This window comes from Sapajus apella, unplaced genomic scaffold, assembly GCF_009761245.1.
Source record: "Sapajus apella isolate SASKATOON/1434 unplaced genomic scaffold, GSC_monkey_1.0 scaffold52, whole genome shotgun sequence".
In the NCBI taxonomy this organism is placed as follows: Eukaryota; Metazoa; Chordata; class Mammalia; order Primates; family Cebidae; genus Sapajus; species Sapajus apella.
The window spans coordinates 12,182,828-12,210,564 of NW_022436992.1; the positions used below are offsets into that span (position 1 = coordinate 12,182,828).

Below are 27,737 nucleotides of genomic sequence, written 5' to 3' on the forward strand. Positions count from 1 at the left end.
GCCTCGGCCATGGATTGGCTTCTTACCATTCTCCGCGCCCATTGGTTGGGTTTCCCCGCTTCTGGGCGGAGTGGTGAGGGCCGGTTTCCGCCCCCTTGTTTACGGAGCGCGTAGTTGTAGCGCTCTCTGAGCGCTGGGGCTGTCTCCAAAGTTCCCTATTTAGCTCCTCAGGCCAATTGGGGCCTCGCTCCACCCTCGACCTCTCCCTTGCACGCCTTCTGCGTGGTACGGCCCACACCTTTAGAGCGGCAGCCCCTGTGGGCGCCTGTCGCCTTCCTCCGCCCGCGATTGCCGGGCCCCCCCCTTCGAGGGTACGCTTGGTACGGCCCGCGCCGCCTCCTTTCCTCGCCGGGGTGGCCCGTCCCCCTCCCCCCAGTCGGCGGTGCTTGGTGCCGCCCGGGAGAACCAGGTCATCGGTCGGTTCCCGTGAAAACAAAAACAATCGGCCGCGCAGCCGCGGGCACTCGAACGCCGCGAGCGGGGCCCGGGGACGCGGGGCCGGGTGGAGGGAGCGAACGGGGGCGGCGGCGACACGCTGGGGGGCGAGGGCGCCATGGGGCAGGCGGGCTCCTGCTGCGCGGGGCTCCCCCGGCGCCGCGGCTAGTGCGCACGCCGCCTTGGCCGCCTCAGCCGCCCGCGCCGCCCGCCTGGGGGACGAAGAGCAGGACGCGGCCTCGGCAGGGCCCGGGCCGAACGTCTGCGGACACCCGGGCGCCGGGGAGCCGAGCGCCGCCTCCGGCATGGATCAATGCGTGACGGTGGAGCGCGAGCTGGAGAAGGTGCTGCACAAGTTCTCGGGCTACGGGCAGCTGTGCGAGCGCGGCCTGGAGGAGCTCATCGACTACACCGGCGGCCTCAAGCACGAGATCCTGCAGAGCCAGGGTAGGGCGCCTGTGTAGGCGCGCGGGGCAAGGCCCACCGCCCGAGCCCGGGCCCCGCGGCGGGAACGCCTCACCCACCCTCGCGCCTGCTGCCCGGCCCCCGCCTCCCTTGAAAGCGCGGAGGTCCCCAGACCCCTGAGACTTTTCCTCCTCTTTTCACTCGATTTACCTCGAACCTGCCGCGACCTCGTTGCTAATTCAGGAGTGCGAACCACCCGGAAACCCAGCCGGGAGCCGCGGGCTCCAGTCCGGATAAACGTGGGCGAGGGGGCCGTTCACCGCACCTGCAAGGTGCCGCCCTCCCTGAGTGGGCACCCCTCGCCCCCCGCCGGCCCTGGGGATCTCACGTGGTGCCCGCGGCGCAGTCCTGCAGGCGGGCGGTGAGCGAATCGCCTGGGATCCCAGGCTCCGAGGGATGAGGGCAGTGCAGGAATTCCTCTTCCCCCTCTGTGCCGCCCCGAATCCTTGCCCAGGAGACTTCGTTTTTCCGTCTTTTTATTTTGGAAAGTCGAGCGTTATTCTTAGCTGTGGGTTAACAACAGCCGCTCCTGCAACTTATGATTTGGCTGCCGTGTGGACGCAGCTCTTGTGAACTCCGCAGCGGCTCTGACGTGGTTCCTAGGAACCGTTCCGCTCTCCTATTGTAGCTTCTGATAACACCAAGGAGAAACGGGCGACGTTTGCCCAAGCAAATTTTGGTACATGTTGCTAGTTACTTGCTTTGTCTGGTCAAGTTTTTCCTTTTTTAAAAAATAGATTTTTCTGTTTCACCTAGATGTTTCACCTAGATTATTATTATTTTTATTACCCCAAGCCCTGGGGACAGGTACTTTGCCAAAGTTAATTTAACGTATGAAAGCTGGTTGGGAAGGTTTTTGGTTTTTTTGTTGGTTTTTTCAAATAACATTAAAGGTTTATTTTCCTTACACATAATCACAGCGATGATTCCTTTTGATCAAGAAGTACAGGACTTTTTAAATGGGTTTATTAAAGAGGCTGAGGGGGCTTCTCAGCTGAACAGAAATTTATGTGAAGAAAGGTTTGGTAGCTGGGGGAGATGCAGATATTTGTGGCAGGTGAGATGAGGGCAGTGGTGTTAGCTGAGCTTCTCTCTCCTGCATTTTTTTCACACTTTCACCCAGACTGCATTTCAGTTGAGGAAGGGTGGTCCATGGGAAAGGAGTCTTAGAGCAACTTCTCATTTTGAACACTGCAGACATTTTTTGTACTTTAGGAAGGAAGCAACCTGCAGTTATAGTGGATGGGATATTAATATGGAAAAAACATATTAATTCTTGTAGGAGTTGCAGTACTAGTATGGAAAAACGAGCAGATTTTGGTGGCTGCCTGTGAAGGGAAATTTGACTGACGTGGTGAGGATAATGTAGATATAAGGAAGTGAAGGTGGAATGGGACAGGAATCCTGGGAAGACTTTGAAGTTGGTTTTGTACGTGTGAGGTAAAGTTGAAGGGCTTAATGATGATAGAGTCGAGGGCTCTCGTATTTACTGGTGGCTGGAGATGCATAGGTCTAAGACTGTTTTCTGATGTCATTTCTAAGAGGACAGTGGAGGGGATCACTTAGGATGCAAAGAAGAATGACTAGGGTCTAACCACAGTCTTGAATTTCCCTTGGCGAGTCGAGGGCCAAGGCTAGATAGAGGCAGAAGAAACCGAAAAGGGCGGGGTTAAGAAAAAGAGGTTGGTCGGCATTTATTTAGTTATTGGGAGTCAGCAGTTTCATAGAATTGCTAGGACAAGCCAGATTACTGGGGGTTAAGAAGAAAAACGTAATGTGAACCGAAGTGTGGGAAATACAATACAGTGATGGGGAAGTATTACCTCTGCTCCCGACCCCGCCAAGGAACCAGTGGAGGAAGAGAATGAAGGGCCTAGACTTGGAGAGGTGAAAGGAACATTTCCTTTTTAGGGACCAGGTCATAGGCAGGGTTTAAGAGGAAAATGATGGAACAGGATGTACCTTTCTTCCATGAGAGAGGATATAAGTTGAAGGGGCATGTTATTGTGGGCTTTGTTTTAGAAAATTTAGGGCCAGTCTCAGATGGAGAAAATGACTGTGAGGAATTGCTGAGGCAAGAATTTGTTTTTTTACCTCTTCACTGGGTGCTAGGGAACTTCTCTCAGAATTTATCGTCAGAATGGTATTGGCCACAGTATGCTATGCTGTTAAAAACAGTCTGACTTGGTGAGTTTGTGTGTTCCTTTTTCAGCCTCCTAATTTTTTCCCTCTTGTCTTCCAAATTGCTGGTCTTATATTGGTATGTCTTTGATTTCCTTTAGTTCTTTAATAATAGGATTAAGTGACAAAAGGTAGTTATAAAATGTGAAAGAAAACAAATATCAAAGTGCCAGGTCTAGTTTTCAAAATAAAATCTTCTTTTTGGTGTTCTTTTATGTGAAGATAAACATCATGCTTTGGCATCTGGGCTATGGTATTTTTGAAAACAGGTGATTTCTAAATTAAAGTTCTCTGCAGGGGATGTAGATATTACATTGAAACTTAAATATACCCTTCTCAAAGATATTTTACTGAAAACTGAGTTTGGAACTGTATTTTCAAGTTTAAAGGGAAGAATTTAGGGCTTCTGAACATACATGTCTGGGCAAATGATCCTGGTAACCTGAGAGACTCTAATTGGGACCCCTCTGTCAGGACTTCGGACCTCATTCTCTGAGATGACGTGTGGTAATATTCTTGCCAGAATCTGGTATGAATAAAACAGAATTTTTGAGGACTATGTAGGACACATCATTTTGTCATACTGGTGAATGACTGCCTGTTTCAGAAACATCCTTTAGCTAGGGTAAAGGGATTGGTTCAGTTTCTGAGGATGAATTAGTTTTTATATTAAAAATTTTTTTTCCTCTCTGAAGTTGTGAGCAGACAGCTATATACTAAATGAGCTGTTGGGTAGTGGTGGAAACAGATACATAAATAGAGTTTAGTAAGACCATTGACAACCCTCTTCTAGTCTCAGCACCCTTATTCCAGATTGTAAATACTGCCTGACTGCCGGCTGGGAGACAGTCCTGCAGTGAACCCTAAAATTTCTCAGGTGATCTCAATCACCTTTATATAGCATGAAATTCTTTCACATAAAAGGTGTCTCATTAATCTTTTTTAAAATGCAAGTTTCTTAATGCAAATACTCTTGGGGGAATAAGGGTAGTAGGGGCTGGTTTCTCATACCTGGTGAATTAGTTTGTGCTCTGCCATTTAATCCACCTCTAACCTCACATCAGCCTGAGAACAGGAATATCTCTTTTTTTTTTTTTTTTTTTTTGAGACGGAGTTTCGCTCTTGTTACCCAGGCTGGAGTGCAATGGCGCGATCTCGGCTCACCGCAACCTCCGTCTCCTGGGTTCAGGCAATTCTCCTGCCTCAGCCTCCTGAGTAGCTGGGATTACAGGCACGCACCACCATGCCCAGCTAATTTTTTGTATTTTTAGTAGAGACGGGGTTTCACCATGTTGACCAGGATGGTCTCGATCTCTTGACCTTGTGATCCACCCGCCTCGGCCTCCCAAAGTGCTGGGATTACAGGCTTGAGCCACCGTGCCCGGCCTTTTTTTTTTCTTTTAAATGGGGGTGCAGTGGTATCAAGCCTGCAGTGGAGAACAATAATGGAGTATAGGGCTCTGAGAGGGAAAGTGCGGGCTTTGACTTGGTGCCACAGCCAATTGGGGAATATTGGTGGTTCAGGGACAACATAGGTGTAATAGATATATGAAGAGGCAGTAAGAACCAGGGAGAATACTGAAGAGCTCTGCTGAGGCCCAAGCCATTCCTCTCCTTGGAGACTGACTCTAGTTCTCTTCATGCCCTTGGAACTACCTTTGAAACCTTAGGGTGGAAGATAGGAGGGTGGGAGTGATCCAGAGGTGAAAGGAATAGAGACCACAACTTCTGTCATTTAGTTGTGCTAGCCTTTAGCGAAGAGTCTCCCTGTGAGCACAAAGTTTGGTCTTAAGATTCATTGTGGTTAATGCAGGCTGGTCATTTCTAAGAGGACAGTGGAGGGTATCACTTAGGATGCAAAGAAGAAAGACTAGGGTCTAACCGTAATCTTGAATTAAAGCCACCAGAAACTGAAAAGGGCAGGGCTTAAAAAGAGAGGTTGGTTGACTTTTATTTGGCTATTGGGAGTCAGTAACCCCCTGTGCTTGCAGTTTCCTAGGATTACTGGTAATCATTCCCAGTGTGCCTCAATCTAATTTGTATAGTGCACTGGTGCTTCTAAAACTTGACTCATACACATGTGTACTGTTATTTTTCAGATAGATTCATGATTTTACTAAGTAGATTTATCTTAGGCAATGATATTCGTGAAGTTGTACATGTGGTATGTAGGTATTGTTAGGTATAATGAACTACATGTTAAAATACATAACAATTAAAATATTAGTTTTCATACTGGCGATAATTACCATTCACATTAGTGGTATGGGAGCCACACTTTGGATAACCCTGGGTTAACAGATAAGTAGTATGGTAAAATTTTTATTTGATTTGTGATTTTATGCCTTTTAGCATTTTTTTCCTATTGGCAAATTTATATTGTTTCCCATTAGCAACTCCGTGGTGGAAGGGAAAAACAGAAAAGAACTACTTACCATGTTTTTCTGGTATTCTGAATTTATACTTTGTGAAAGAAAAGTAGGCAGAAATCGTTGGTAATGGTTTCAGGACACATTTAAAATATACTTGGGAAAATTGCAGTTTTTGTAAGAGTAAGGGACATGCAGTATTATTTTCTGATTATTTTTAGACTATTAAGGGGAGTTCTAATGTGGTTTCTGAAAGTGACTTTCAAGGAATTTTCTAAATTTAAAATTTATTAATTTTTAGTAGGCCACACATTCAAATGGTATCCATTCAAACAATGAAAAAGATAACCCCGTGAATAGTAAGTACATTTAAATGGTATAAACTCAAATGATAAAAAAAGGACACCCAGTGAAAAATCTTTCTACTCTTGTTCTTGAACCACCTGGTTGCCCACTTCACAGACATAAATGCCAGTTTCCAGAAGAAAAAAAATTTTTTTTTTTTTTTTTTGAGTCAAGACAGAGTTTCGCTCTTGTTACCCAGGCTGGAGTACAATGGCGCGACCTCAGCTCACCGCAACCTCCGCCTCCTGGGTTCAGGCAATTCTCCTGCCTCAGCCTCCTGAGTAGCTGGGATTACAGGCACGCACCACCATGCCCAGCTGATTTTTTGTAGCTTTAGTAGAGACGGGGTTTCACCATGTTGACCTGGATGGTCTCGATCTCTTGACCTCGTGATCCACCCGCCTCGGCCTCCCAAAGTGCTGGGATTACAGGCGTGAGCCACCGCGCCCGGCCCAGAAGAAAATTTTTGTTGTTGTTTTTGAGACAGTCTCCCTCTGTCACCCAGACTGGAGTGCAGTGGTGCGATCTCAGCTCACTGCAACCTCCGCCTCCTGGCTTCAAGCAATTTTCCTGTCTCAGCCTCCTCAGTAGCTGGGATTACAGGAGCCTGCCACCACACCTGGATAATTTTTTTTATTTTTAGTAGGGACAAGGTTTCAACATGTTGATCAGGCTAGTCTTGGAATCCTGACCTCAAGCAATCCACCCGCCTCAGCCTCCCAAAGTACTGAAACTGCAGGCATAAGCCACCGTGCCCAGCCTCCAGAAAAATTTTAAAAGAATCTAGGGAAATGATGATTTGTCACTTTTCCTTTTTTCTTTAAGGTATTGGATATGTATTTCTACTTACTACGATTTAACTCTGTTAGCCATTTTTTTCCAGGCTTACTCTGGAGATAATTCTTTGTTATTTGACACCTTATTCACTTTGTTAGCTTTGTTATCTCACTTTGCAAGTCGGTAAAGATGTCTACCTCTGTGGGAGTGATCAACATATACTATGTTAGCACCTAAAACTCCTTTTTTCGTGTGTGTGTGTGTGTGTGTGTGTGTGTGTGTGTGTGTGTATGTTGGGACTTCTAGTAGTAAAACGTAAACCGTAACTCCTCTCTTTATCTCTTTGGTGAATGAAAGAAACTGTTGAAAATTTGGTTACCAGTTGGAGAACTGCTTTCTTTTTAAAAATTTGAGGGTAACAAATGAGAACGTAAGTAGGCAAGTAAACATGAAAGAAAGAAACAACTTGTGGCGGTCACATTTTTAACTCATTTTTGTGGTGTGATATTGTATCAGTACACAGAAACCAGAGGTTGAGGGTCACATGTTAAGTATAATCCACTCTAGAATTTGGATTGTGTATATTATACATATGTGTTGAAAAGTATGCTTAGTATATATGATCTGTGCTTTTTCAGAGCCTACCAGTGTTGAATGTGTTGTTTTGAGTGAAAGTAAATGTGTTATATCAGGGCTTGGTAGATTTGTTTAGTAGTTTGTTTTACCTTTTTAGCCGTATTTAGTGTACATGGAGTAGGCCATATAGCCAGGTTGCCCATTTGTTACCCAGATTTTCGCCAAATACTAATAAGACACTTTTGAGAGAATAATGACTTTGTTTTAAATTGAATACAATTTGGTATTTGTTTAACATCTAGTCTGGAAAATAGTGTATCAGTAGGTCATAAATAAAAGTTTGGCTGGACATTGTTCAAATATTCTAAGAGAAGAATAGACTGGCTCTCAAGTTACTTAGGCTATTTTAAGTGGTAAGAATAAAAAGTCAGTATATTGGCGTTTCCAGTTGGGTTTAGAAGTAGATTTAACATTGTTAGCTGTTTTTTTTTTCCAGACTCACTCTGGAGATAATTAATTCTTTGTTATTTGGCACCTTACTCATTTAGACTGGCAGGTGATACAATAGTTTTCATTAGAATGGAATTTGTTGGTGTATAAATAGGCTGAGGTTAGGGCCAGGCTGGCTCCAGGGGCACAAAGGATGTCATCAGGACTGATCTTGTTCTCTTCTATCAACTGTTGGCTTCATTTTCAGGGGAGTTTTCTCCACATGGGGTAGAGATGACCAGTAGAGCTCAAAAGACAGGAACATGACCATTTTGTTGGAGATAGTCCAGGATATACCTTAATTATTCTGTTTTGGAGCCTCTCCCTGAATCAGTAACTGGGGCCTGGGAGTGAGGTCTTCTGGCCACCTTGAGCTGTGCTCACCTCCTCAGGAGGTGTATGGCCATATGATACACTGTTTCTCAGGTAGAAAAGAGACAGTTCTAGAGAGGAACACTTAAACCCAGACAGGCATAATATGTGTCTATTATAGTGGAACAGCTACATATTATATCAGTGTTCTAGAAAGGAACACTTAAACCCAGACAGGCATAATATGTGTCTATTACAGTGGAACAGCTACATATTATATCAGTAACGTTCTCGGAGATGTTTTCCTGACTAGCCTAGCCTTCTCAGCTTTTGCCTTGCCTTTCCTAACTATAATGTTTATATAATTCAAGTAGTGGGTTTTTAGCATGACTTAATCTATAGACTAGAGAATACAACTTGGTTCATGTTCTTCTTAGGAACTTTTTTGAAATTACTTTAATGCTTGACATAATAAAAGTTATTTTCCTAAGGTTATTTTATGTCTTAAGTAGTTTCTAACTCTGAATAATAACATTGGTAAGGAGAAACTTGCCAACACTTCTGTGATACAGTACTATCATACTGCAGCTAATAGAGAAGTTTCTGTTGTTTTCATGTCTTAGCCTCTTAGTTATTAGAATGGTGAAAATAGTGTTTTAGCAAACTGTTAACTTGGAATATTAAAACTAACTTGTTTTTACTTAGGGCCCTGCTTCTTCATCTGTAAGGCTTCTGAAGTCTTTGAAAATGATCCAGAAACGCAGTTTAGGGAGAATCGTGGAGGATCCTGGCTGTGAGCTATGTGTACTTGGAGACCCTTGGTACTTCCAGGAGATGATGCTCTCTAACTGGCCATTTCCTTGAAAGCTCCAAGAGTAGCAGAAACTTCTGGCCTTTCTCTTTAGATTAGATGTTAGCTCAGCCCTTCAAAGAACAAAGACTAGACTGGCAGGACTCGAGGATGTTGAGAAATGCAGTATGCTTTCACCGTATATGGGTGTGGTGATTGTGTGGCTGAGCTCAAAATGGTTGTTTGGGAACAGTTTGGGGAAGCCATAGGCTTATATTACCAAGTCTTTCTCCACTTAAGATGGAGCTCTGGGTGGTGATTTCTTCTGTTATGGGGGCACAATGTAGTATCAGGCTGTATGTTATCTCTGAGTTTGCTGTATCTGCAGAACTTGTATGTGTGTTTAATTCATCTTATTGATACATGAAGACGTTTGGGAGATGAGGAGAGAGTCTTTTAAAAGAAACATTATTCATGGCCCTAGTCCTCCAGGAACTTGGAGGTTAATGAGAAGATGAATCTATACTTGTGGAGTAGTACATAAAATTTTGACCCTGGGCTCAGGAGGTCTGGGTTTGAATCTTTGCACTGCCAATTTACTAGTTCTACAATCTTCTTTTTTTTTTTTTTTTTTTGAGACAGAGTCTTGCTTGTCACCCAGGCTGGAGTACAGTGGTGGTGTGTGATCTCAGCTCACTGCCACCTTCAGGTGATTCTTGTGCTCCCAAGTAGCTGAGATTACAGGTATGCACACTACGCACAGCCAGTTTTTGTATTTTTAGTAGCAATGGGGTTTCACCATATTGGCCAGGCTGGTCTTGAATTCCTAGGCTCAAGTGATCCACCCACCTCAGTCTCCGAAGTGCTGGGATTATAGGCATGAGCCACCGTATACGGCCTGATCTACAATATTGTTTAGCCTGTTTTTTCTTCAGTAAACTGACATCACAGAGTTATGAGGATGAAATAGATAGTAGATGTTAACTGGCTTGACGTTTATAAAACTGGGATGTGTTACTTAAAAAGTCTGTGCCTTTAAGTAGTTAGTGTTAAGCACTGTTTTGGTTGAGACATTTTGAGTAATATTTAGGTGTCTTTATTACTGGTTTATGTTAAATACCATTCTGTGCCCAGTGGTCTGCTTAACACTGTAAGGAATGCTGAAAAGGTATAGAGTCTTTAAGGAACTTAAAAGTTAGCTCAGAGACCAGACTCATATTTGAAAGGGAAAAAAAACAAGACCATGGCACAGTATATAACAGTGCTTCTGATTAGTAGTATAGACACCAGTGAAGAGAGAGCGAGCCCTTAGAAAAAACTGCATGAGAGTAGACAGGCAGTATTTCAACTGAATTTTAGATAATCTCATCAGAAGTTATTAATCACCATTTATATGTGGAACTAAGCAAAATCTTCTAGGAGTTAAAAAGAACAAGCATTTTCATCCTCTGAGAACTTTGTGTCCAGTTAGGGAGATGAGATTGGCATTTTTTTTAACACACACACAAACAACAGCAGTGCCCTGTAGTACAGGGTTATGTATCTAGGCCAAATGCTGCATGAGTGGTACAGACCAAAAGGGGTAGGATTTGAGACAAGGAGAGACTCTTTTTACCTATGAGAAGTTTTACTAGCAGAGATTAAATGTGAATAGTAGAAAGAGCAGATGGAGTGCCTGGAGGGGAGAATGGTAAGAACAAAGGTATAGAGAAGTGAGAGGTGAAGGACCAGATTGCAGGGGAAAGGCGATGAGAGCATTAAAATTGAATTGGAATCAGGTTTTGTAAAGCCATGGATACCAGAGAAAGTAGTAGACTGGGAAGATACTCAATGACTTTGGGGTGAGGTCGGGACATGATCAGAGACCAGTTGTCAGCAGTATTTAGGTTGGATTGGAGTTGGGAGCGAGGCTTTACTAGAGGCAAGAAGGCTAGTTAAGTGTCAACTTAGATTTGATGAAATAGGGACCTGTCTTTGGGTGCTGGTGGTACAAGTTTAAAGGGACCCATGAAAGGGATCTTCTAAGGGAAGGAATGACCAGGACTTGGTACACGGTTGGAGTCTGGCAGAGTAGGAGAAAAGGGCAGGAAAACCCAAAGGTTAATCCAAGCTTTTAAGCATGAGTGATAGGTAGATCGTTATGGAATCAGGTAGAAAATAGGAAGTTTAGGAGAGGGGAAGGTAGAAATCTGAGTTTGATTTTTGAATATGAAATCCAGATTCCAGTGCTACAGGAAATCTAATGTTCCACCGTTCATTTCAGAGATAAATGAGATGCCTAGAGATTAGGTCTCTATATTTTGAATTTGAAGGGAGTGAACAAGTTCTCTAAAATGGGACTATCACAGACATTTAAAATCTTGTGCCTACATCTTTTTTCTTCTCTCTGCAGTTCTTGCCTCATATGCCTTGAAGCCTTTCCTGTCTTCTCTATGATAGTCATTGATCTTGTTCTTTGCTCCAGGAGTGCTATTACTCTGTACCATGTAATTTAGCTCTTAAATATTAACTTTATTTCATTTTTTCCGCATGCTTGGTTTTACAGCACACTGTGTCTCCAATTTGATGCAGTGGTCTTTAATAACCTCTCTGGATCAGAACGCCTGTCTGTCAGTCTGCTGTTCTTTGGAAGGTCAGAGGTTGAACACCAAATACCATACTTTATTTTACTTTGCAAATTTACCAGCTACTAATCTACTGAAAAAAAATTGTTTTGTTTTCAGTGTGTACCTCCTCCAGAATAAAATGAATATGTTCTATTTGTGCCTTTTCCTTCCTCTGAATAAAATCTCTGTTAAGCAGCTGCTGTGTCCTAGGTGCTGAGGTAGCACAAGAAGCCCAAAAGCTTCAATAGACCACAGTTTGTTTTACTATGGACAAAATGAAATAGTCCTTTATTTTTCTTAAAATACCAACCTTACCTTTTCAAGTTTCAGGTTTTTCTATTCTAATACTTTGCTAGGATATCCATGGTCACCTTACCAGTGACTTTTCTAGAGTCAGTCTTAGACCTTTTTATCCTTTATCTTCTTTATTCCCAGTCTAAATTTCTTAAATCTGTGTAGAAACTGATAACATGGGAAAAGTATCTTGAACACTGCTCACACAGGTCTTCACCACTCAATAAATGTTAATTGAATCTAAATGTCAGTTCTCCCTTCCTTTGACCTTTTTTTCTGTTTTGTCTTGGTTTCATTTTGTTTATTTTAAGGCATTAAGACTTTTATAAGAGTGGTGTATCATAGATTTGTCCTCCCCATCCCAGCCTTCTCAGTGATGCCTAATACTCTTTTAGCTTTCTGATTTTAATGTTTTTATTTAAATAATTAATCTAGAATGAATTCTGGAGTATATCTCTATGAGGTCTGAGTTTTCATTTACATATAGTTAGGTTTGTTTCCTAAATGAATTTCTTTGTATTTATCTGCAACAACGCTTGTGTTCCATTTTGCTTTCCACTTAATTCTAAATTTAAGATCTCTGTCCATTTTATGAAAATGGAGTTAACTTTTTATAACTCAGAAGAGCTCAAATGCAATACATGTAATATTTATAAACTTGGATATTTTACATTTTTTCTGCCTATAGGATATTCATTAAAATGTCAAGCCAGGTCTTAGTGATTTCTGGGGAATCTTACTTCTCTGAAAATAGTCTTAGGTGGTGATATTTTCAGCCTTTTTGAAAATCATCATTATAACAATACATTTTTATATTGTACCTCTCTATTTTTTATACAGTGCTCTCAAGTATGGTGGGTCTCATCTCATGTATTTGACTTGTGGGCAGCATGTATTTCATGGTGTAATTGACACTTTTAAACTGCCTTTTATAGACGAAACTAAAACTTTTTATTATCTGCTGATGAGCAGACATTTCAGGCTACAACATAGTGTGCTGCCTACCAGCCAGCTGTTTAGTTTTAGCAATGCTATCTTTAACAATATGTTTGTGCAGTTGAGTTCCCTCCCCCCATATCATAAAAATAAGTGGCAGACGAAAATTAAAAGTGCAAATACTGAGTAGGGATGAGAAACATACTTGTCAATATTAATGGTGTATTCATCTTGATTGTATTAAGGTGAGCCAAAATAGTGGGTAAATTTTGTGACGGAGCTGGACATAAGAATTTTTTTTTTTTTAAGTCTGTGATCAGTAGGGAAGAAAATAAAAAGCAAATGTACAAAATGCTAAAACTGTATTGAAGGTATAACCAAGCTATAACTAGGGATTTTACCATTTTTAGCTTTGTGTAAGCCAGTCACCTTTTTAATATATAAGTTTATTCTACCTTCCTGTATTCTGACTTAGGATATACCTTTATAGGATCACATAATTATACTAGAGATGTTTCATCGCATCTTTGACAAATATTGGGATAGTTTTGTAAAAAAGAAGTTGTCTCAGCTGGGCGTGGTGGCTCACGCCTGTAATCCAAGCACTTTGGAGGCCAAGGTGGGCGGATCACCTGAGGTCGGGAGTTCAAGACCAGCCTGACCAACATGGTGAAACCCATCTTAAAAAATAAATAAATAAATAAATAATTTTAAAAAAGAAATTGTCTCAAAAGTGACTTGAGCCAGAGCACAAGCCCTTTAATTTCTGGGGGGCGGGCAGGGGGAGAGGTCATTCTTTCGAAGAGAGAAGGAACTTACAACTGATGCGGGGGGGACTCTTTTGTGAATGTGTCCTATTTGAAAATTGGTGTGCATGTGTGTGTATGTTTGTGTTGATCTTGCATACTGTAACCTTGTTGAACTCTCACTTATTCTTGGATTGTGTTTGTGTGTAGATTCCTTGGGATTTTCTACTTAGGCAATAATGTTGTTGACAAATAGGGACAGTATTATTTCCTAACTAACTTGGTATTTGGAGAACATAGGGTGCAGTGCTATTGTGTAGTAGGCACTAAACATCCTGTAAGAGAGTGAGGGATCAGTAAACTGTGGAGTGAAACTGAGGGTGTTAGTAGTACCAGACAGTCTTCAATGATGGGTTTGAAATTGAGATTATGTAATACATAATTAATTATTTTCATACTCTTTTGGTAACTAGTTACTGAATGTATAGTATATGCCAGTTATTATGCTAAATATTGGGGGTTAGTCATATTTCCTACCAAAGTTAATTTCATGGGAGTAATAGACAACTTTTTACAAGGAAGTATGAAACTCTGATAAGGAAGTATAGGATACTATGGAAACAAACATTTTTCTAGTTTATTGTTCCTGTGAAACTAGTGGGCATACATCCTAAAATGGCAAAGCAGTGAGGCCCAAGGGCAAAACTTGAAATATTTGAGAGGGTTATGCTTAAAATCTGTTTATATAATAAAAGGTGCTATTGTATTGTACTGAAATTTTTAACTTAATAAACCAACATATGTAGATGGTCTACATATGTTGGTTCTTTGATGGTATTGAACACGCTAATTCTTACACTTGTTTAATCGTAAAAGTGACTTTAAAAAGTACTTGTGACCATCCAGTGATAAGTGAGCATTGCCTCGGAGCTGTTTCTTTTAGGCTCGTGTATTAGGTCTGGGTCACCTGGGTTTATCACATTGGAAGACACAGTTATTATTGCAGGACTTTCTCCTGGGTGACAAGTGACCACTGCAGTGGCCAACCTGGATGTAGTTATGGTGGAGATGGCTGTCACAATAATTCCCAACTTTTCTTCTAGAACTGAATCCAGTTAGATTTCTTTCACATAAAGGTTCTAGAAGCAGATTGTTTTTTCATACAGAGAGATCAAAAGAACATTAGAACTCTCCCAGTAGGACTTAGAAGTTTGATTGACTCTGTCAGTTTGGTCATTATAGTGATTTTCAAACCTGTTTTTACCTTTGGCTGCTTTCCACTGAATCCATTTGAAAATGCATTAGTGGAATCTTTCTCTCTTAACAGGGCTTTCCCAGGGCTCTCGTTCAGATTATTCCATTCTGCTTTTCTTGAGTTTCCAAATACCTTGTAGAAATTATTTTTCCTTGGAGCATTCTGAGAACTCTCAGTATTAATTAATTGACCATAAACTGCTTTTATCTGTCATTCATAAAATTGAAAACCAAAAAGTGGAGGAATTTGTAGATGGTAAAGGAGGTAACAAACAGCACCAAACTCCAGATATGTAAGTCACTACTATTTGAATGTATCAGCGGATTTCAAGGTTGGTGTGTGGAAGTTCAGTCATAAATTCTAGGTGACCTCTCTCCTCCAGCTTGGCTTCCCCTTTTTTATTTTTATTAATGTATTTTTTTGAGACCGAGTTTTGCTGTTATCGAGACTGGAGTGCAGTGACGTAATCTTGGCTCACTACAGCCGCTGCCTCCTGGGTTCAAGCTATTCCCTTGCTTCTGCCACCCTAGTAGTTGGGATTACAGGTGCCTACCACCACAGTTGGCTAATTTTTATATTTTTAGTAGAGACGGGGTTTCACCATGTTGGCCAGGTTGGTCTCAGACTCCTGAACTCAAGTGATCAGCCTGTCTTGGCCTTGCAAAGTGCTGAGATAACATGCATGAGCCACCGCACCTGGCACCCCTTTTATTTTTTTATTTTTCCTACCTTGTTGTCTACTAGTTGTAGAAATAAATGTGTCTGGATGGATAGGAGGTATGACTTCCTTTTTAAAAACATTTTCTTTATTTCCAAAATAAATGCAGTACTTACGAACAGTAACTCTCCATTCCCACCCTGGATCCCCACTCCGACTACCGTTAATCTATGTCTGTCTCTATGGATTTGTCTGTTCTGGACATTTCATATAAATGGAATGACACAATGTGTGGCCTGACTTATTGAATACTTAATGTAAATTTTCTTTTCCTTTTCTTTTTTTGAGACGGAGTCTTGCTGTGTTGCCAGGATGGAGTGCAGTGACGTGATCTTGGCTCACTGCAACCACTGCCTCCCAGGTTCAAGCAATTCTCCTGCCTCAGCCTCCCAAGTAGCTGGGATTACAGGCACACACCACCATGCCTAGCAATTTTGTATTAGTAGAGACGGGGTTTCACCATTTTGGTCAGGCTGGTCTCAAACTCCTGACCTTGTGATCCACCTTCCTCGACCTCCCAAAGTGCTGGGATTATAGGCGTGAGCCACCATGCCCGGCCTCATGTAATATTTTCAATGTTCAACTATGTCATATGTATCGGTACCTCAATTCCTTTAATGACTGAATAATCCATTGTTTATCCACTTGTCATTTGGAGGTTTGGTTTGTTACCAGTTTTGTCTTAGGAATAATGCTACTGTGAACATTCTGATTCAGGTTTTTATGTGGACATGTTATTAGTTCTTTGGGGTGTATAACTAGGATATAATTAGGAATGGAATTTCTGGGTCATATGATAACTTTCACTTTCAGAGGAACTGACAAATTGTTTTCTATGGTGTCTGCACCATTTTGTATTTCACTAGCAATGGTTAAGGCTTTGAATTTCTCCACATCCTTTCCAACGCTTGTTATTGTGTTTTCCTGATATCCAGTCTAGTGGGTATGAAGTAGTATCTCATTGTAGTTTTGATTTTTCATCTCACGATGACCAATATTATTGAGTATCTTTTTGTGTGCCTATTGGTTATTTGTATATCTGCTTTTAAAAAATGTCTTTGAGCTTTTTTTTTTTTTTTTTTTTGACATAGGGTCTTGCTCTGTCATCCAGGCTGGAATATGCAGTGGCACAGTCATAGCTCACTGCAGCCTCAACCTCCTGGGCTCAAGGGATCCACTTGCCTCAGTCTCCCTAGTTGCAGGGACTACAGACATGAGCCACTGTGCCCAGCCACATTTTTGTATTTTTTATAGAGACAAGGTCTTGCCTTGTTGCCCAGGCTGGTCTCGAACTCCTGGGCTCAAGTGGTTCTCTCGCATTGGCCTCCCAGAGTGCTGGGATTACAGGTGTGAACTGTGCCTGGTGCTTTGCCCATTTTTCATTACATCGATTGTCTTGTTATTGTTGAGCTTTAAGAGTTCTTTATATATTCTGGATACTTGACCCTTATTAGAATGTAATTTGCAAATATTTGCTTCCCTTCTATTGTCTTTTTACTTTATTGATAGTGTTTGAAACACAAAAGTTTTTAATTTTGATGAAGTCATTTTAATTATTATTATTTTTTTGGTTGCTTGTGTTTTTGGTGTCATATCTGAAAAACCATTGCCTAATTCAAGGTCAGAAATGCATCTGTTTTTTGGTAGTTTCAACTCTTACATTTTGGGTCTTTATTCCATTTGAGTTAATTTTTATTTTTGTTTTTATTTTTTTGAGACAGGGTCTCTCTCTGTTGCCCAGGCTGGAGTATAGTGGCATGCTCATGGCTCTCTGCAGCCTTGACCTTCTGGTCTCAAGCAAATCCTCCCAGCTCAGTCCCCCTGGAAGCTTGGACCACCAGCGTGCACCACCACCTGCTGCTAATTTTTGTATTATTTGTAGGGATGGAGTCCTGCAATGTTGCCCAAGGTAGTCTCAAACTCCTGGGCTCAAGCAGTCTACCCACTTCAGGCTCCCAAAGTGCCTGTATTACAGGCATGAGCCACTGCACTCAGCTCATTCGAGTTAGTTTTTATGTATTCTGTGATCCTTTTACATGTGAATATCTTGTCCCAGTACCATTTTTTGAATATGGCTTTAAAACCAAAACTATTCTTTGTCCTCACTTTATTTACCATCAATTCACATACTTGTATGTCTTGCACATTTGCAGGCACTAATTAATATTAATATATTAATATAATATTAATATACAATTTACAATAAAGACTTGGTGTTCTCTTGGGGGCTAATGTTTAGTAGAGACTGATGATGGTATATATATATGAAATTGTTAAAATGGTTTATAATTAAGTGCTGGGGAAGTAGGGGAGAGATTGGAAGTTACCAGGAATTCAGAAAAGGGAGTAAGTCTGTGGTCAGATGGGTTCGTAGAGAAGATGAAGCTATTGAGGTTAGGTATGCTTTAGGTTCAGAAAGATCAGAAATGGCCAGAACAGAGCTGTTGAAGCAATTAGATTCTTTTTGGTCCAAGAAGTGTATGGAACAACTTTTAAACAGATTTTGAAATTTTCTTGAAGACCAAGTCTTGCCTTAGCCTAAATTATGTTATTAAAAGTTGGAAGCCTAATTGTGTTATTGGAAGTTGGAAGCACTTGATATAAACTTCATGCAACTGTGTTTAGAGATAAGGACAGTTTTTTCTTTTCATTTCTTTCAGTAATTGTCATTGAACCAGACTTAATATAGCCCCTCTTCACAGTTTCCTGTAACCTTTTAGGATTTATTTTCAAGGAACTTTAGAGAAACTATTTTTGTCATGGTCACTGATTACTTCCCCATTGTAAATCCAGTGGCCAATTCTCAGTCCACATCTTATTTGACCTAGTAGCATATAACACAATCGGTTACTCCTTCTTCCTTTGATACATTTTCTTTTCTTGGTTTCCCCAACACAATACTTTGAGTTTCCTCCTCCATCACAGTTAATGCTTCAGTAGTTTTCGTTAGTCTCCTTGTCCAGTTCTATTTCTTCCCAGCCTCATAAACTTGGAGTTCTTAAGACTCAGTTCATCACTTTTCTCTTTCTGTACAGACTCCCCTGTTGATTTCATATAGTCCCATGCATTAAATATCATATATATGCCAGCGACTCACAAGTTTGTATCTCCAGTCCTAACATTGCTCTTGAATTTCAGGTTTGCATGTCTCACCAACTCCTCCACTTAGGCACTGCAGTGCCTACTCAACATCTCAAACTTAACAAGCCCCAAACTGAACTTTCTGTCTCTCCTCTCCCCTTATACCCACTCAGCCTTTGTTTTATTTTATTTTATTTTTTTGGTGGGATGGGGAGTTGAGGTCTTGCTCTGTCACTCAGGCTGGAGTGCAGTGTTGTAGCTCCCTGCAGCCTACACTTCCTAGGCTCAAGTGGTCCTCCCACCTCAGCTTCCCAAGTAGCTGGGACCACAGTCATGTGTCACCATGCCCAGCTAATTTTTGTATGTTTTGTAGAGACAGGGTTTGACTCCACTGCCCAAGGTTGGTTTCAAATTCCTGTGCTCAAGTGATCCTCCTGCCTTGGCCTCCTGAGATTGTTTTTCATTTTAATTGAAGACAACTCCATCTTTCTAGTTGACCCAGGCTAGAAACCTTGGAGACATCTGTGAGTCCTTTTCTTCCCTCATGTCCAGTCATGAAATCCTAGGCTGAGCCAGTGTCATTTCTCATCTGGATTGCTGCCACAGCCTCTTATTTTCCTGCTCTGTTCTGGTACTCCTATTGCCAGTTAGACTGACCATATTAAAATGTTTTATTGGCCAGGCATGGTGGCTCACATCTGTAATCCCAGTACTTTGGGAGGCCAAGGCAGGAGGATAATTTGAGCCCAGAAGCTTGAGACCAGCCTGAGCAACATGGCAAAACCTTGTCTCTGCAAAAAATACAAAATTTAGCTGGTATGGTGGTGGGCATCTGTCATTTAAGCTACTTAGGAGGCTGAGGTGGGGAGGATTGCTTGAGCTGGGGAGGCAGAGGTTGTGGTGAGTCAAGATTGTGCCACTGCACTCCAGTGTGGGCAATAGAGCAAGACCCTGTGTCCAAAAGAAAAACAAATACATTTTATTAGCTTACATGCCTTATCTGCTCAAAACTTTGCAGTGGATCTCCCTTTCAGTCAGAGTAAAAGCATAAGTTTTTTGTTTGTTTGTTTTGTTTTTTAGCACTCAGAAAATGATTTGGTTCCAATGCAAGCATAAGTCTTTACAATGCCATAGAGATCCTACCAAACCAGTACCATTATGCCTTGGACCTCTTCTCTTACTTTCCTTGGCCAGAAATCCACTTTTGACGCACTGACGTCTTTTCTATATGAATAGTCTAGGTGTATTCTTGCAATAGGACTTTTCTCCCCTCAGCCTGACATACTTTTCCCCAAAGTAGCCAGTCACATGGTAATTCCTTCACTTTCTCAAGTCTTGGCTCCAGTGTCATCTACTCAGTGAAGGCCACCATGCTGGCACTGTTTTAAAGTTGCAGTTGCTCCAACCACACACACTCCCCATCTCCTTTACCCTGCTTTTTTCCCCCAGGTAGCATATATCATCTTTTGTTGTAGTATATAATTTGCTTATTTTTTGTGTTATGTCTCCTGCACGCAGGTGAGTTCTTGGGCGTGGATTTTTAGTTATTTTGTTTCACTGCTGTACCTGTCACATAGTGAGTGCTCAATAAATATTGGTTAAATGAGTGGGCATCCTAAGGATGTTATACTCTCGGGCTCCTTGTTGAAATTCTCAGGTGCCATCCCAGACCTACTAAGTGAGAAACGCTGGGGTTGGAGTCCAGCTACTTTGTTTTAACCTTAAGGCCTCCAGGTGATTCTGATGTAAATTAAAATTTAAGAACTTCAGCTATATAATGGTTAGGATTTCAGATACCAGGCCTGTTGCTTACAGGTGGGACTATGTAGATGCAGAGATAAATGACAAATACCTTAACTGGATTTGTTCTCTCTGTCTCTTTTTCTCCCGTCTCCTCCTTTTTTCCTGCTATAGGAACACAATTTGGAGGGAGGTAGCTCAGGGAAAGAGGATGTAAACTGGAGTAACTTTCAGTTGATCATGTGTGTTAGGGGTCTTTATAACCACCCTTAGGTTCCAGTGATTCATTAAAAGGACTTACACAATTCAGCATATAATCATACTGTCTTAATTAAAGTTTATTACAGCAAATAATACAAAGCAGAACCACCAATTACTCATGGGGCAAAAAATCCAAAGTCCAAAGTTAGGCAGTAGGTGCCCTAGTGACCAGCCCCCAATAAAAGCCCTGGGCACTGAGCTTCTAATGAGTTTCTCTGGTAGGCAACACTTAACACTTCTCATAACCCATTACTGGAGGAATTAAGCATGTTCTGTGTGACTCCACTGGGAGGGGACTATTGGAAGCTTTCTCCATGCCAGGAGAAAGCCAGGTACTCACTGCCTAGAATGTACCAAAATTCTAGATTCCCAGAAGGAACGCAGGTGTTCACCATAAACCACACTGTACAAAAGTTTAGGCACAATGGGCCATTCTTCTCAGTTAAGGCAGGGGTCCCCACACCCCCAGCTGTGGACCAGTACCTGTATGTGGCCTGTTAGGAACCAGGCTGCACAGCAGGAGGCGAGCAGCCCTGAAGGAGCATTACTGCCTGAGCTCCACCCCCTGTCAAATCAGTGACAGCGTTAGATACTCGTAGGAGCCCGAACCCTGTTGTGAACTGCACATTGGAGGGATCTAGATCATGTGCTCCTTTGAGAATCTAAGCCTAATCTGAGGTGGGATCAGTTTCATCCCAAAACCATCCCCCGCCCCCAGCCTTTATCCTTGGAAGAAATGTCTTCTACGAAACTGGTCCCTAGTGCCGAAAAGGTTGGGGAACGTTGAGTTAGGGAATGGTGGGAACATTTCCAAACTCCTAAGTTTCTATATGCCAAGAGCCAACTTTGTAAGCAGGACTTTCTAAGGGTAGCAGTCTCTAACCTGCTGTGTCTGACATAACTCTTTTCTGCACATGATGGTATCCAGAGAAGTTTGTTTTCTTCTACTTCTTTATATGGGATATGAAGCATTTGCACTAAATCATCTCTCTTGAGGAGTTTAGTAACAACCAGAACATTTTGAGAATGATTTCAGCAGTGCAACTGGGTTTAATAAGTGAGTTTATTCACTTAGACATATTTTCTTAAAAATAATACTGCCTTGATAGTATTATTCGTAGTCTGTACTTAATTTTGTAATGAGAAAAATGACTCCTTTTATAGTAAAATTTTCTTTTTCCAAAAGTAAGAAAATTGTATCTTTCTTAGTATCCATTTGAAAAACAACATCTGTGAATGTGACCATCAGCTTCAAAGCAGATACTAATTTTTCTTCACTTTTCTTCCCTCTTTCATGGTCCAAAAGGCCCATTTGAAACTTGTGATCTTTGGGTTTCAGTGAGTAACCAATCTTGCTTTTTTTATTTTTTTATAGGCCAAGATGCTGAATTATCAGGGACACTTTCACTTGTTTTGACACAGTGCTGTAAAAGAATAAAGGATACCGTTCAAAAATTGGCCTCGGACCACAAAGACATCCACAGCAGTGTTTCTCGTGTTGGAAAAGCCATTGATAAGGTATGGTATTGAAGGAAGTATTTGTATTTTTAAGCGTCATTGTCTTTCTTCTGTCAGTACTTAGATAACACTAGCTTTCACAAATTACTTCATGCTGTTCCTATTTTTTTTGCTTTTGGTAACTTATGCAGGTCTAGTTTTACTATGTTGTTGTTATTAAAGTTCCCTGTTACTATTATTTTAAAAATAAAAGCAAAATTAAAAACCCCTCCTTTTATAGCTTTGTTGTTTATCCATTTGCATACATGATTGGAGCTCTTAGGGTCATGATGAATAAAGTTCCAAAGAAATTTTTTTTTTTTTTTTTTTGAGGTGGAGTCTCACACTGTTGCCTGGGCTGGAGTGCAGGGGCATGACCTTGCCTCACTGCAGCCTCTGCCTCCCAGGTTCAAGTGATTCTCCTTGGCTTAGCCTCCCAAGTAGCTGGGATTACAGGCACCAGTCATCACACCTGGCTAATTTTTGTGTGTTTTTAGTAGAGACGGGGTTTCTCTATGTTGGCCAGACTGGTCTCAAACTCCTGACCTTGTGGTCTGCCTGCCTCAGAATCCCAAAGTGCTGGAATTACAGACCGGAGCCACCTCACTCTGCCATTCCAAAGAAATTTTAACCTAGCTTGTGGGAGTTTGTTTACCAGTAGTAACTTTTCCTAATTCCCGAGTAATTCCCTGGCTGTGACTCTATCTCTGTTATGGGATGGTTAGAGTAACAATCTTGTATCAGTCTCCCCCGAATCATCCAAACTCTTTTCTTTCTATGGATATCTTAGCTACTTTTTAATTTTGCCTCCTGTGTGAATGAGTGAATGGGTTGGTTGCTAGGCAGTGAGACTGACCACTTTTGTCTGATGTTTTTTTTCTTGTGACATTTCTTGAGTAAGCAATCTTTGACTTGGTTGACTTACAAACAGTTATCATTTTTAGTACTGGCTGATTTTACTAATGGAGTTCATAGTCCCATTGGGGCCCAAGAGAAGTAACACAAAGTTGCTGTGTGATACCTCTGACTACTTCAAACATTGGGGAGATTGTGACTGGTCAGGGGCATTTCTCTTCACATGTCGTAAACTTCTGGGAAGGTAGGAAGAACTTCTGAGGAGTCCCCTCTGTAGCAAAGGCATCTCCTAAACAGTCCTATGAGTTACTCATAGGAGAACTCATAAGAGTGATAGTTGTAACAGAGGTAATAGAAGTTATAACAGAGGTAAATGAATCTGGAGAGTGGTTCATGTAATCCATGGGTAGACCTAACTGTTAGAAATTATCCTGTGGAAAGGCTAGACTTGATGGTGCTTGAGTCAGAGCTATGTGCTTATAAGGTTGTACCATTCACTGGTAGGTATGGTGTGACAAGACTGTAAGTGGCAGGGGTTCTGAGGACTTATTTTGGTAGTTGTGGCTTACAGAAGTGTTGGTGGCCTTTCAGAGACTTCTCACCACTCTCAGTGGTGTGAGGGCTTTGACTTGGCCAAAGAGTCAGAGGGTGGTTTTGGCAACAGCAGAGTTCCAGCCACATTGTTATTACTGGTGATGGCAGTTACCGTCAAAGTCTGGGAAGGCAGTGAGTATTCTCTGAAATGGCTTTGAGGTTGTGAAGCCTGTTTGGTAACTCCAAGAGAGTGAACACAGTTTTAGAAGTGGGTTTGGCATCAACCCTATTTGGTACTATGATATTTGATGTCTTCAATTGGTACCTGGAGTGGTTGTTGGTGTGTATGAGCTTAAGAAATATGGGAGTGGTAGTGGGACACTTTATTTTCTTCCAGCAGCTGTATCCTTCTAGAATGTGATGGGGCACTTTAGAGATGGTCTTAAATCACTGCAGGTGAAGAACCCTTGGTTCTTCTAGGGTACAGTAACTACTGGTGGTGTCTAAGAATCAGATTTTGATGTTGACAGGGACCAAGGCATCCTGATGATTCTAATGGCTCAAAGCTCAGAGAGAACCCCAGGAAGTTCCTGGGGACATCTGTTTGACAGTGACCAAGGCATCCTGAAGATTCTTATGGCTCAGAGCTCAGAGAGAACCCCAGGAAGTTCCTGGGGACATCTGTTTGACCACCAGGCTGCCTGCAGTTATAACAGAGGGTCAGCATTTGAACAGTAGAACCAAAGGTGCTATGACAGTGAGAAGAGCTAAAGCTTCCAAGGCAGCCAATCAGAGAAAGTATCTGGGAAGAGATCCCAGATTCTTGGAATAAATGAGAATGGGCTCAGAAACTATAACTATAGTGTGTGGGCTACTGACCAGGATCTGGAGCATTTGGGCAAGTAATTCACTAATTTTGCTTTCTGCAGCTGGTAGCATGACCATATATGTTCCTGTTTCCTAGTTTATGTCTGTTGTTCTGTCACGATTATTGGAACCTTCTTTTGGTCTTGTCCTCTTGCTTCTGTTACCTTGCTGAGCATGTCTTACTCCAGATATAGCAGATCTTTATAGATACTCATAAGGGTTGTCAGATATTTTGACCAACCTTTAAGACAAAACATTATCTAGATGTACTTGGTGCCAAAAATGGAAGTATCTTATTGGGAATGGCTATCAAGGGAATACATTTATAATGAATAATCTACATTCTGGCTTATTTTGGATAGGGGGATGTGTTTGAGGTGAAGATTCCTAATTACATATTTTAATTTACTTGTTCCTCTCTTGAGGACATTTTTTTTTCATGCCCTTGGAAGTTATAAGGACTTTTTCAAGTAATTATTTTACAGTTTCTTTCAAAAAATTGTTTTTTTTGTTTTTTGTTTTTTTTTTTTAAAGACAGACTCTCTCTCTCTGTCTTTTACCCAAGTTGGAGTGCGATGGCATGATTTCAGCTCACTGCAAACTCTCCCTTCTGGATTCAAGTGATTCTCCTGCCTCAACTTGCTGAGTAGTGCCCAGCCCAAAAATTGTTTCATGTTCCTGTGAAAGTAGTTTCGGTTCTGGGTGACCTGGATTCTAGATTCTTCTCATCCATCATATGAAACTATTATTTAGTTGGCTGGGCCTGGTGGCTCACACCTTTAATCTCAGCACTTTGGGAGGACAAGATGGGCAGATTACCCGAGGTCAGGAGTTTGAGACCAGCTCGGTCAACATGGTGAAACCCTATCTCTGCTAAAATTGCAAAAAAATTAGCCATCATAGTGGCAGGTGCCTGTAATCCCAGTTACTTGGGAGGCTGAGGTAGGAGAACCCAGGAAGCGGAGGTTGCAGTGAGCCGAGATTATACCACTGCACTCCAGCCTGGGTGACAGAGCAAGACTCCATCTCAAAAATAAAAAAATAAACTATATTATTTAGTTGATACTGAATAGTGTTTGTGGTACTGTAGTCTGCCGCCACAGAGGAAGCCTGGATCTTTTAGCTCAGCTTCCCAACATCTTTCAGTACATTCTCTCCCCGTATTTTTGGCGTCTACTTGGCCTTAGCTGAAGAGGAAGCTGTTTCTCCATTAGAAGTACGGAGACATTATGAATGGGCTTCTCACATACACGAGGAATTCCGTGTAGGCTGTTTCATATGAGACTCCATTGACTTAAGTCTTCCAGGAGTTCTTTTTTTTTTTTCTTTTAGTTGCATTTATTTTAATGCTGAATTTACTCCTGTGCCATAAGTTTTTGTTTCTTCAGTTTCTTCTGGAATATCTTCTTCTTCTGGGCAATCTCCTCTTCTGGTTTAGGAACAATCTGTTCCTTTTTGGTAAGGATCATCTCAATGTGGCAGGGAGAACTCATGTATGGGTTAATCTAACCGTGAGCTCTGTAGGTCTGGCGGTGCATCTTGGGTCCTTTGTTCACTTGGATATGCTCAATGACCAGAGAATCTACATCTAAACCCTTAAGTTCAGCATTACTCTCTACATTTTTAAGCATGTGCAGCAAAAATTCAGCACTCTTTTTGAGCCACCGACCTTGTGTCCAGCCCCACTGCTTGGCCTGGGCACACCTGCCAACTCCATTGTAACGTCGGAATGGTACGCGCTGTTTCTGTAAAGCGACATCTTTCAGATACTTCGTGGCTTTTCATATATGCATACCCTTGATGGCCTGGGCAGTTTCACACATGTTCTTAAGTGAACATGAAGATTGGAACCTCTTGATTTGCATGACTTTCTGGCGTTCTCTGGATCAAGTGAATAGCAGACATTTTCACAGATTACTGCTAGGCACTGGACCTCTGGAGTCGGCATGGACCACCGGCGGCCTGCGCCTGCCCACCCCTACCAGTGGAGGGGCCTGGTTGTCCTCACTCTCACCCATCACATTCCTCTGCGAACCGCAGAGGCCCACTGGCCCCAGCTTCCAAAGTCGGCGCTCAGCCACATCCCCCCACATAAGAAACCATCACCACCAGCGAGGATTTAGTAGCCCTGGGAGTTTTCCTCACGGGGGCCTGGAGGCCGCTGCCCCCAAGGCCAGGATGGCGGCAATGGCAAGAGGATTCCAGGAGTTCTTTTAATTTGAATCTGGTAGTTGTGTAAGTTCTGGGCAGCCTGTTGTAAAGGCTGGGAGGACCTGAATTGGTGGTGACCAAACAGGATAAAGCAGAATCCACTGTGGCAACAGCCCTGAGTAATAAACTGGAATGCTGTTCATCAACCTATGAGTACCACTTTATGGACACATGTTCCCACCCTTACAAAATGAGGACAAAGAAGCCAGTGGCTCCTTTATGAGCAGGCTGGTGTTGAGTGAGAAACATAGTAAATTTTAGACATGCTCAGTGATATTTTTCCTTTTATATTTTAATACTTATGTTTTAAAGTTCTCCACTTATTGTATCTCTGAAAACGTAAGCAGAATAGAAGTTTCTGGTGGTGTTAGCCAAAATATTGTTTGGCTTTTAATTATGAACAGAGTCTTTCTCTTAGCCTAGGCTGTAGTGCAGTGGCGCCAACACATCTCATTACAACCTTGACCTCCCAGGGCTCCAGTGGTCCTCCCACCTCAGCATCCCAGACTCAGCCAAGTAGCTGGGCCTACACGTGATTGCTAACATGCCCAGTTAGTTTTTTTCATTTTTTCGTAGAGGTGTGGTCTTGCAATGTTGCCCAGGCTAGTCTTGAACTCCTGGCCTCAAGTGGTCCTCCCACTTTGGCCTCCCAGTGTTGGGATTATAGGTGTGGGCCACCATGCCTGGCCCATTATTTATTTTAAATAAATAATATTTGCTCTGTGACTTTTTTTTTTTTTTTTTTTAGTAAAAATAATGTATTGAACTGTTCTTAATTTTCTCTTCCATTTTTAGATAATCTAGAATTCAGCCAGTTTAGGGTGTTTTATTCAGTATTTTATTTTTAGTCAATTGACTTTTAAAGTTTACTTACTAAGAAAAGTCAATAAAAATAATTACTGCTTTTTATACTTCTAGGTATGTGTGGATATGTTTTAATATTAGTAAAGATTTTAATACCTGAAATTTGACATGGTATTACTAAAAACTAACCACATAGTACGCGTCCTTTATAAGATTGCTGGAAAAATTTTGAGGCTACATGAAAGAAGTTTGCATGGAATGGACACTGATTATTATAAAGTAAAGATAGTTGATATCTTGAATTTGACTTGAAAGAATCGGTAAGATTTAGAGCAGCAGAACAGTGAGGTGTGATTTTTCCTTGAGGCTGTGAAAGGGCAAACCAGCAACTGATAATATGCCTGACTCAATGTTTAAGACGCTTAAGGATTGACTTGATAGTGTGACTGCACCTGTTGGGAATAGGGTAAGGCAAATGATGGAAGGCCTGAGAGGCGTGGATTTGATCAGGTGATGAAAGCAGTTGAGGATTTACTTGACCTCATTAAATAGGATGAAAACAGACTAAGCAATAGTCATGGGTAGGATGATAA

The 27,737-nt window shown here is 41.7% G+C and overlaps 1 protein-coding gene and 1 pseudogene across 5 annotated transcripts in view; one reads left to right on the plus strand and one right to left on the minus strand.

Moving 5' to 3' along the window:
• Window positions 1-245: 245 nt before the first annotated feature.
• The window catches only part of RMND5A (required for meiotic nuclear division 5 homolog A), a 73,638-nt gene continuing 46,146 nt past the window's right edge, over window positions 246-27,737 (plus strand). For all 5 annotated transcript variants that reach the window (XR_004258311.1, XM_032243613.1, XM_032243610.1 and 2 more), the window contains exons 1-2: window positions 246-882; window positions 21,752-21,894. Coding sequence is in view for 4 of the 5 variants with exons in the window: in XM_032243613.1 (XP_032099504.1) it covers window positions 741-882; window positions 21,752-21,894 (285 nt within the window). In the remaining variant the exon portion in view is untranslated. The remainder of the gene's footprint in view (window positions 883-21,751; window positions 21,895-27,737) is intronic.
• Window positions 25,111-26,432, minus strand: LOC116526894 (annotated as a pseudogene).